The sequence below is a fragment of the Tupaia chinensis genome, unplaced genomic scaffold, assembly GCF_000334495.1.
Source record: "Tupaia chinensis unplaced genomic scaffold, TupChi_1.0 Scaffold144010_1, whole genome shotgun sequence".
Lineage (NCBI taxonomy): Eukaryota > Metazoa > Chordata > Mammalia > Scandentia > Tupaiidae > Tupaia > Tupaia belangeri.
Window position 1 is genome coordinate 575,109 of NW_006203862.1, and position 12,029 is coordinate 587,137.

At 36.8% G+C, this 12,029-nt stretch overlaps 1 protein-coding gene across 3 annotated transcripts in view; it reads right to left on the minus strand.

The window, feature by feature from the left end:
* TINAG (tubulointerstitial nephritis antigen) overlaps positions 1-12,029 on the minus strand; it is a 110,839-nt gene that overhangs the window by 91,673 nt on the left and 7,137 nt on the right. For all 3 annotated transcript variants that reach the window (XM_006165708.2, XM_006165707.2, XM_006165706.2), the window contains exons 2-3: positions 1,774-1,837; positions 487-576 (exon numbers count right to left, since the gene is read on the minus strand). In XM_006165708.2, the coding sequence (XP_006165770.1) occupies positions 487-576; positions 1,774-1,837 (154 nt within the window). The remainder of the gene's footprint in view (positions 1-486; positions 577-1,773; positions 1,838-12,029) is intronic.

Genomic DNA, 12,029 nt, shown 5'->3' on the forward strand with positions numbered 1-12,029 from the left:
ATGTCTCTCTCTGTCTGTCTGGCGAGCGCATGCGCCCTACAGTGAAAATCTCTCCAAAAAAAAAAATAAATAATAATAATAATAATATTCAGGACAGCTGAGCAAATGATTGGCTTGGTGAGAGCAGTAGCAGAGGGAAAGATGGTTAATATGTAATTTTGCCAACATGTTGACTTTGTCTAAATACTTGTCCAAAGCAAAGTTCTCTTCTCCCTTCTGACTCACGCTATGACACTGCTCTCTGATAGATCATTTGAGCTAATCCCCTATATTTCTTCTTTTTAACTTGTGCACTTTAATTTTAATTATTTAATGTTTACTTTGTGTGTCCCAATGTTACATTGCAACTAACTCATTTCCCATTTTCTCCCACTCTTTTGTTTTAAATAACGATCATTTATAGAAGTAAATGACATACAATACGTGTTTGAAAACTGAGGAGTAACTTAGAGTACCAAGAAGCCTTTAAAGTAAGATTTCTCTCACCCATAGTCTCCTTTATTGATGTGTTCAATTAATTCTGGTTGAACAAGGCATACATGCTGGGAACATTTCCATTGCTGTCCTGAGCATGTGCTGCAAAGATACAAAAATTACAGAAGAGGCTTGTCCTTTATGGAGCACATTTCAAAATTAGTAACAAGAGCTGCACACTGTTAAGGCATGCAATGTGATTTTCGGATTAATCTTAGTCATACGGCTATTTGATTCTTGGCAGAAATAAATCATAAAACATGCATTAGCTTCCATTCAATATGCTCTTCTCCTCTACTCCAGGCAATTAATAAATGATATGACTACACATTTACTGAAATTTCAAAACATAAGACAATTTAAACAGCAGATTAAATGTACTTTGTATTTTGGAACTTTCTGCAGGCTAATCCTTCTAAAGTAGCCTGTTTTTATATATACTTACTGTGCTCAAAAAGTCAAGATTTGCCTGTAGTGTATCAGGCCATTTATAATATTTTTAAGAGAGATTTTTGCTATATGGTGCATCCACTCTCTGGAGAGACAGAGAGATAGAGAGAGAGAAAACAAGAAATCATCCCGCAGGGGAGATGACCACACCACAGTCCCTTCTCCTCCATTCTCCTCTCAGGATCTTGGGCATTTACACACATGTGCCTGGTGTGAGTTTTAAGCTACTAGGTCTGGGACTCAAACCGTAGTTGCCTACGTGGGAGTCTAGCATCATAACCATTATGCAATCTGCTGGTCCCCCATTTGTAACTAAAAGGAATACTTAACATAGGCTGTAGGATGATGAAGATTAATTATCAAAAGCATTCACTTTAAGCATTAAAAATTGTATTTATGGGACCAGCAGTTAGTGTAATGGCTATGTCACTGAACTCCCACGTAGTCAACCGTGGTTCGAGTCCCAGACCTGGTGGCTTAAAACTCACGCCAGGTGTATGTGCGTGCATGCCCAAGATCCTGAGAGGAGAATGGAGGAGAAGGGATTGCAGTGTGGCCATCCCCCCTGGAGAGTGATTTCTCACTTTATATCTCTCTGTCTCTCTCTGTCTTTCTGGCAAGTACTCTCACCCTAAAGCAAAAATCTCTCAAAAAAATTGTGTTTATGATTATATTTTAACATTCATCAAAATTAAATATGCATACAAAAGTTACAGGTATGGCATATCTTAAGATACGTGATGCTATCTATATGCCTTAAACAGACGCTCTGTTTCAGAAATATTCCTGTTATCTGAAAAGAACACATGTATAGATAGATTTCAGTTCTGTGCCACTTAAATTCATTACCAGGAGTTGCAGTTTTCTTTAATCACTGATCCTTCTTCATAATGTTGACCATTTCTGAAGCAACCTATCAATATGTAAACAAATGAAAACTGTGACTTGAGTAAAAGTGCACTAACATGACAAGCAATCTAAAATTGTGGTTAGTTTTTCAAATATGCAGAAATATTTGGTACCAATCTGATAGAAATTCACATCTGCTTCGTGTCAAGGTTTATACAGCAAATTCTTCTGTGCTTGTTCCATAGATTTTATCTTTAAACTGCATTATTATGTTCTAACGGAACCAGAAAAGCATAAAATCCACATTGCTATGTAATTAATTGCTAACTATTCTCAAAATATAATTAATGTGTTTAAATAGATAAGCAATATAACAGTATTTAAATCCATTTATGGCATTACTCATTTAAAAATACAAATCAAGTCTCATAAGTGAGTATAATGAATTGCATGTGAGGAGAACAAGTATCGCATAGCTTAGAAGCAAAACACAGGCCTTTTTCCTGAATTTACCTTACAAAGATAAACTTATGTTTTTCTTCAGGATATGAATTTCAAGAAAAATTTATGAAATCAATTAGGTTGTAGTCATTTGTCTTCCAGGTCCGAATGTTTCTCCACTATTACTTGACAGTGACTTTTAAGTGGTTTCCAGATGATATAAACTACTCAAAAGAGACCTATGGTGAATCATCATTTTATGAAAACCAACAATAAGATGTTATGAAAATGGTACCCTAGCTAAAAATCAATTTTTTGAAAGTATAATTCGTACAAATCTAAATTAACACTCCATCAGCAAAATGGACCCTACTGTAGTAAAACATTTTTTACATATGTAGTTGATGGATCACATCAGTGGCCCCTAATTAAACAAAATGAATTCCAACAAAATGAATTCCAAAATGAATTCCTAAAACCATAGGAGAAAATACATATTTATAAAGCATTCCAGGAAACTGGTCTAGCTGCTAGTCATGATGTGACAAAAGCCACTTATGAAATTAGCTACCTTTTGTTAGTTAGTTTAAAGTTTTACCACATGTGCTTGCAGGAGAGGAGGAAAGTGAAAAATCATCTCCCGGGTGGGAGATGGCCATGCTGCAGTCCCTTCTCTAATTTCCTCTTGGAATTTTAGGTACGGACACATACATGCCCAGATTGTTTCTCGAGCTACCAAGTCCAGGATGCAAACCAGAGCTGGCCATGAGGAATCCAGCACCCTAGTCACCACACTACATGCTGGCTGAAAATGAGCTATCTTTTTATTTTCAAAAATCTTTTTCATAGGAAATATTTTACAGCTGTTCCCCCTCGGCATATCTTGCCTTATAAATCTAAATTTCCATATAGCTGCATCTATTCTGTCCTTACTCGTTGGTTTTGACACTTCACAATCATGGAGTAGGAGAAGAAAACCATCTCTCTTCTGACCACAGGCTTCTTAATGTGGCAAACTCAGGAGAGGAGAAAGATTTAACTTTAAATCAAGTTGAGCATTTTAATTACTACACCAGATCAGACATTTTTAACAGCTGATAGACACTATGTTTGTAACTTACAGAGATCCAACAGCTTTTTTATTACCTAGGAGAGGGGTAAAAGAATACTCATCCAAGGGTTCATTTGAAGGGAACGGAAGTACTTCATTGATCATTTTTAGAGGGAGAGTCAGGGTCAAAAACAAACTGATTTATAATCAGATCTACTGAATCTTAAGTGCTATACAGACAAAAAGAACAGAAATCACAAAGATTCTAAAAGAAAAAAGACTGTTCCCATTTCTGACTTATGCTCCCAGTAATAAATTTAAAGTCTAGAGAATACCATTACCAGGCCAACCCCAAATTATTAGTGCTAAATCCAATATTAACAAAAGCACCATGTCTTGCTCATCCTTTCTTAATATCAAGTCAGAATTAACAAGTTAAAAAAAAAAAACTGTGTTCACTTTAATCTCACTTGAGAGTTGGTGTCTTGAAAGAAAATAAAGGAGAAAAATAGAGAGGCAAGATATTCAAAAGACACAAAAATAGAGGATTGTCTATTGATGATAACATGTATGATATTTTTAACTAGATTGGTGTGAAGTGTATTCATGCTTGGTAAATTCATTTTACAAGCAGTAGTGATGTACAGTGATTAAATGTATAAAATATGTTAAAATTGAAAATAAACATAGTCACATCTGACTCTTGCTAAGATCTGACACAGTGAAACCTCAGCTACTATTTCAGACAGATATGTAGTCATTCCTTTCCCATGTAATTTCCTGACTCCAATGTATCCTTCAAGTTGTTTCCCATAAAATTTAGAATAAATTCAAACTTCGGGACCAGCAGTTAGCATAATGGCTATGTCACTGGACTCCCATGTAGTCGATTGCGGTTGGAGTCCCGGACCCAGTAGCTTAAACTCGCACTGGGCACGTGTGCGTGCGTGCCCAAGATACTGAGAGGAGAATGGAGGAGAAGGGATTGTGGTGTGGCCATGCCCCAGGGGGGTGATTTCTCACTTTTTGCCTCTCTGCCTTTCTCTATCTGGTGAACACACGTGTCCTATAGGAAAAAAATTTAAAAATTTAAAAAATAAATTCAAACTTCTCCTTATACCCTATAAAAGCCTTATACAAAATATCTTTGCCCTCATTATTCCCATTGTGCTAGTTGAGATGGACATTCCTAGAGCAATGAAGGATTCACACAATAGTAACAAGAATAGAGAGGAGTGAATGAATATAACTCTGAAGGAAAGCCCATGGGACTCTCTCATGAACTGAGTTTGAGGAATGAAGAAAAAGCAGCCTCCAAAGATGGCTTATTAGGATCTTGGCTCAAGTAATCACAAAAATAAGGAACAGACATGTGGAAAGAAGTCTAGAATTCTTCTTTGGCTATTTTAGATTTAGATTAAATCTAGGTTAGATATCTTAATGGATGTCCAGTAGACAGCAGTTTATGGAAGTCCAAAGTTAAGTCAAGACTGGAGCAGGAATTTGGGAAACACCAACATACATGCATGTATATACACACACATACACAATTTATACACACACAAACACATATAGACACATGCCTCTGACTAAATAATAGTCTATGGACTATCTGAGAGTACATAGTAAGAGAAAGTGGTGCAGGACTGAGCTCAAAAATGTTCCAGCTGATAGACATTCAGAAAAAGAGGTTGGGAAGGAGCAGTCTTTGAAGAAGCAGGAAATTCAGAAGAGGCCGGTGCCATGGAAAACAGAAGAAGAAAGTATTTCATACAAATGAAACGGTCAGCTCTGCACAGTAGAAGTCAAGAGCAACCAAACCAACATCTGAATGCTGTCCTTGGTAGTGGAAAATTGCCAATAACCCTGCCAAAAGAGAAACCAGTAAGAGGCAGGAAGTAACATCCTGTAGGAATAGTTTGGTGAGAAACTTGAAAGATAGCAAAATTTTTCTTCTAGATATTTTGTTATTAAAGGGAAGAAGGAAATGAGATGGTAGTTGGTTACCATGGAACCAAATCAAAATAGGGCTTTTTTTTTTTTTTTATAAAGTTGGAAGATATAAAAAAAAAAATACTTTATAAGCCCAGGAAGGAAAGAAAAAAAATCATGCTATAAGACAGTGAAAGAAAATTGTAAGAGTGAAGATCTTCAGAATACAAAAGAAGATGGAATTTGAGTCTCAAGAAAGGGAATCCATTCAATACAATTGGTAATATAGATGGAGGTAGATTGGAAACTATGAAAGTGAAGAGATGAGAGAATTCCTGTCTGGCAGTTTTATATTCTCAATAAAATGCAAATGAAGCACCCTAGAGTAAGTCAAACTGGTTACAGACAAAGCATCTTGACCCAAAAACCAACCAACCATTCAGAAAAAAAAAGGTGAATAGGGCCAACTGATGGTATGTGGCAGTTAAGGTGACAGATCCTACATGGCCAATTGGACAGTTTGAGTCCTGGACTCTGATGCTTGTAAAATACACTAGGCACCTGTGTGCACATGCCCAATATCCAGAGAGGAGAATGGAGGAGAAGGAATTGCAATGTGTTCCCCCCGACCCCCAATGGGAGTGCTTTCTTACTTTCCCTCTCCCTCTCTCCCTGCCTCATTCCTGGTGGGCACAAATACCCTATACCAAATTTAACAAACAAACAAAAAGGGCTAGTTACAGTTAAAATTAAGGTAGTTTAGCAACTTTAACAGCTTTTGAAACAAACTTAAGCAGATCAGATATTTGGAGAATAAAATAGTTGGTCTTACTGACTTGAGGAAAGATGATATCTGTAATTTGTTTTAAAACACTTCATCACAGTGTGTTGCAAATATCTTTGCAGCTCTAAGCTTCACTGTAGGAAAAGCAGTTCCTTGCTTTAATCATGAATCTACACCCCAGGAGTGGTAAGGAACTTTGATTCTGAAAGGCCAGACTCCTGAGCAGCTAGCTGTTACAAGTGTTCCCTTATCCATGTTTTGAACAACAGAAGGGTATTAGAATAATGAATGTCAGAAATGGGCTTTCTCTGGTAAAATTAGTGGCTTGTTAATCAGCATAATGGGTATAAGTAGTCAGTACTTATTGGTTAAATTAATAGAATTCAATTTATGTGGACTAGCTATAGGCTATTTCAAGTCACCCTTGGACTCCACAGTTTAGATGCATCTCTTAAACTAAAAAACAAACAAACAAACAACAATAAAGCTTATTGATAGAACAGGTGCCCTAGAACTGATCTTTGTCCTATGGTCAGCCATTGGGCAGAAAGATTTGTCATCCTCTGATACCGATGTAAGGATAACAGAGCCCCACTTCTGCAATATTATCACATGTGCCTCCAATAAATTTTTCATGTAACAAACATGTATGAACATTCAGAAGGACAGGGACTTAAGACTGTGAAGCTTACAGAGGTTACATGAATTGGTTTGTGTTTCCTTACCAATATATATTTTCGTTAACTATCAGTGTGTGTGGCAGTTCAGACTGTAATTTATCTTCATTATAATATGATTAAGGAGGTTGTAAATGAGCAAATAACCCTCAGTCAATTAAAACATGTCAGTGGTTTACACACTTCTTTCTCAACATAAGAGTTGTGGGTAATCAAATTAGCATAGGTCTGTTCACAACAAATGATATACAGACTCTTTCATTAAAATCTGCTACATCCAAGATTGTATCTGGAAAATATATTTTGGATATTTTTATTATTTTATTTTATTTTTATACATTCAAACACTGTCTATCATTATAGCTTGTAAAATAAATTTTTCCAGCATGACTACACTGTATATTAGACCAGTTAAAGGTATTATACACATTATCAAGAGATAATTTTCCATCTTTGTGCCCCTTATGTTTTGCTTCTTTTTCCCCTTGATTTTCTTCCTCTCACCCTCCCCCATTTCCCACTATCTTTGCACACTGTCTCTAGTGTCCATATGTATTCTCCATGCTTCTATATAGTGCGATCTTTCAGTTTCTGCCATAAAGTGTGGACATTCAGTATATATTAAGTGGGGACATACAATGTCTATCTTTCAGAGTCGGGCTTTCAAAACTTTATCGCTAGTTTTCAATATGTTACAAATGAAATCCTTCAATTACTGTAAGTTACCATCAGCTATGGGAGGAAAAAACGCAGAAGAAAAGTATTTACTGATACATTCTATTTCCAGTTTATATAAAATGGCACTTTTAATAATCTTTAAAATAACAGACATAATTTTAAGTGTTGATCTAAAGAGCTCTTAGTACATGCTCCAAAAAAGAACTGGGTGATATCACATAAGTAGAACACTGAAAAATAATATTTAATAAATCAATAAATTAACAGCATCTCAGAACAAAGTTGCTTTATACATGCAAAAGTAGCATAAATGCTATACCATTATCTTTTTGTGTTAGTTTTCTATACTATTTCATTATTGCATAGTACTCTTTTCCTTCAAACCAGCTACTTTCAAAAACAAAATAAAACAAAAGTAAACAATTACCTTCATGAGAGCAATTACAGTCTAATGTGAACTTTTTGCTACTAAACAAAGTGATTAATTGCTTCCTTCTATAATGAATGAACTAAAAACTGTTCATGAAACATAAATTCTACTCAAATTATAACCCTAAATTTAAGTCTTAGCAAAATTCTAGCTCTTGAGCACAAATGAATATTGAAGAAATAGCAACTCCTTTTCTGAAAGAACTAAAGTAGATATCAACAAGAAAAGCCCCAATATATTTTAGCACATCAAAAAGACACTACAGCTTACTCCACATTATTAATATTAAATTTCAGTAATAACTTTAGTCAAAATGCAGACATCTAGATTGATGCTGTGATGATCCTGCATTCTTAGTTGTTTGCAGAGGCAGAGAATTGCTCCCAATAACATTTTTTACATTTTTGTTGTTGTTGGAGCAGATCCTCATCTGTAGTTAGGCATATTGCCAGACAGCTAAGCAAAACAAACAAAGCAAACATTGGTGCTCAGCCTCTCTGATGATTGGTTGGCCATAGGGCTATGTTCTAATCATAGGGCTATGTTCTGGTCAAAGAAATAGGAGCATGGATCCCACATGGCTGACTGTGCAGCTAAAGTCTTGGACCCAACCACTTTAAAGACACACTAGGCATGTGTGTGTACCCAAAACCCCAAGAGGAGGATGGAGGAGAAAGAATTGCATCATGGCCATTGCCCTTGGGGATGGGGAGGTTCTCTCTCTCTCTTGCTCGCTCTCTCTCTCTCTCTCTCTCCAGCTTCTCTCCAGCAAGTGTACATGTGCTATGGCAAATGAGAAAAAAAAATGAAGGTATAGTGAAGATCTTATACCTTTTTTTCACCCAATTTTATTTACTAGGACTTAAAATATTTTGGGAGCAAGAGGATCCAAACTGGAACACAAATACAAGGGCCATATTCTTTTTTTTTTTTTTTTTTTTTTTTTTGCTGTAAAGCTCCAGCACTTGCTGGAGAGACAGAAAGGTAGAAATCACCCTCCCTGAAGGGATGATCACACTGCAATCCCTTCTCCATTCTTTTCCTAGTATCTTGGACACAGACACAACTGCACCCAGCATGAGTTCAACCCACTGGTCCAAACTCAGACTGCGACTGGCCATGTGAGAGTCCAGTGACCAGTACACCATCTGCTGAATGCATAAATAACTTTTTCTTTTTTTGGAGAGGTTTTCGCTATAGGGTGTGTGCACTCACCAAACAGAGAGAGAGAGACATAGAGACAGAAAGTGAGAAATCACCCCCAGAGGCATGGTCACGCCGCAATCCCTCCTCCTCCATTCACCTCTCGGGATCTTGGGCACACACGCACACACACTCGGTGTGAGTTTTAAGCCACCGGGTCCGGGCCACCAACCGCGGTCAACTATGTGGGAGTCCAGCAACATAGCCATTACGCTAACTGCTGGTTCCTGGACACATAAATAACTTTTTAAAACAAGGTCTTATGTAAAAACTTGTGCTTCTGAAAATATTTTTATTCTTTAAAATCATATAGGATAAAATTATTAATACTTAATTTAACCACAGTATTTGAAAAAAAGTCAAATCCTCTAGCTATCTTTAATCCAAATTCAACCAATATTTACTAAGAGCCTTCCTCTTCCTGATACTGTAATTAGTATTCAAAACATAAGTCACAATACTTACTTTCAAGAAGCTTTCTATATAATTGATATAAAGGAACTATCCTATTAATGAAGTAATGAATGGGTAAATACCTGAAAAGTGCTTGGAACAGCTGTTGGCACCAATAAATCTGAGCTTATAGAGAAAGAAGAATAGTAAAATCAGTGAGCAAAGAAAAATGCTGCTCAGGGTAAGCTACAAAGAAGTCTGTTAATTCAGTATCAATGTGTGCCTTAGGCCATTATTGTGTTGCTAAACCACAGTATCTAGTACCCCAAATTGGATAACTTACCAAGAATAGAGTTTTATTTGACTCATGATTCTTTTTAATTATTTTATTTAACTCTATTTATTTATTTTAATTTGACCAGAGATAGACAGAGGGGGGGGTGGTGGGAACCAAGCCTCCAGGTCCAGGACTCGAACATGGTCGGCTATGTGAGAGTCTAGTGCTCTTAACTACCAGGTTACCTACCAGCCCCCTTGATTCATAATTCTGGTGGCTGAAAACTTCAAGGTGTAGGGTCAGCATCTAGCCTGCCTCTACTGCATCATAACACAACAGGGGAAAATGAAGAGTCAGTAGATTCATGCCAAGAGAGACGGATTGCAGGTAGCCAACTTTTATAACAACCTCCTCTCACAGGAACGAAACTCTTCTTTATAATGCGTTCTTTAATTAGGTTCTTGGCAAAAAAAAAAAAAAATCGAGAACACCTATTTGTGAGGATAAACTCCATTTGTAAGGGCAAACATGGATCGCAGGTAGCCCTTTTTCAAGTTGAATACTGGAAAACTTATAGTTTTGTGCTGATAGAAGCACGACTCATAAAAACTGTAAGATACGTTGACTTCTGGCTGAAAATAAGAAGTGGGCCAGGCAGGAAAAGCAAGGGGTGGGACATGTGGCAAAATGGAAGAGACATGTGTTATCAAAAGGTGGCCTCCATAACTCATCTCCACCTCTCCACCTGATGATCTTCATGCAAGACCATGCACCTAGAGTTGCCAGGTCTCCCAACTTTTCAAAAGTAGCTAGAAATTTACATTTTTAAATGAAAACTTCAGATTTTTATATATTTAGAACCCCTAATGATGCTATTTCCTGGAGTTTGGGGCTTTTTTTTTTTTTTTTTTTTTTGTAATCATCATACTGCAGATAATGAGTTTTATTTATTTATTTATTTTTCAGATTGTTTCACTTCATTTTTCTATGTCATTAATAAGGATCTTCTTGTTAAATAATAGCCAATATTTTAATTGACCAGAGGTTAACAGGGGGGGGGGGTGGTGGGAACCAAGCCTCCAGGTCCAGGACTCGAACATGGTCGGCTATGTGAGAGTCTAGTGCTCTTAACTACCAGGTTACCTACCAGCCCCCTTGATTCATAATTCTGGTGGCTGAAAACTTCAAGGTGTAGGGTCAGCATCTAGCCTGCCTCTACTGCATCATAACACAACAGGGGAAAATGAAGAGTCAGTAGATTCATGCCAAGAGAGACGGATTGCAGGTAGCCAACTTTTATAACAACCTCCTCTCACAGGAACGAAACTCTTCTTTATAATGCGTTCTTTAATTAGGTTCTTGGCAAAAAAAAAAAAAATCGAGAACACCTATTTGTGAGGATAAACTCCATTTGTAAGGGCAAACATGGATCGCAGGTAGCCCTTTTTCAAGTTGAATACTGGAAAACTTATAGTTTTGTGCTGATAGAAGCACGACTCATAAAAACTGTAAGATACGTTGACTTCTGGCTGAAAATAAGAAGTGGGCCAGGCAGGAAAAGCAAGGGGTGGGACATGTGGCAAAATGGAAGAGACATGTGTTATCAAAAGGTGGCCTCCATAACTCATCTCCACCTCTCCACCTGATGATCTTCATGCAAGACCATGCACCTAGAGTTGCCAGGTCTCCCAACTTTTCAAAAGTAGCTAGAAATTTACATTTTTAAATGAAAACTTCAGATTTTTATATATTTAGAACCCCTAATGATGCTATTTCCTGGAGTTTGGGGCTTTTTTTTTTTTTTTTTTTTTGTAATCATCATACTGCAGATAATGAGTTTTATTTATTTATTTATTTTTCAGATTGTTTCACTTCATTTTTCTATGTCATTAATAAGGATCTTCTTGTTAAATAATAGCCAAGAGATTTGGCATTCACATTTTGTAACTAGTCTGAAATGGAATAAACTACAATTACTCCATTGTGTATGTTTACTTTACAGTTTTGTTTTTAAGTTAAAAGAGACTCTCTGTGCTTTTCAGAGATAAAGACAAAAAAAGAAGAGGGAGAGAAACACCCTCCAATGGAGTGCAGCCACACCACAATCCCTTTTCCTCCATTTCTCTCTCCTGTTTGTATTTGGGGCATGCACACACATGCGACCAGAGCATTTTTCAAGCTGCCAGGGCCAGCGTTCAAACCACAGTTGGCCATGTGGGGTCCAGCTTCCTTTAACCACCAGGCCACAGGCCCTGCCCTACTTAATAGTATTGGTACAAGATTTTTTACTATGCTGAAAAATATCTGTTTCATTTTTACTATGAGACTTGAGAAAGGTTGCTAGATAGTATATGAACTTTCATGAACAGATTTTACTTATTCACAGCAGG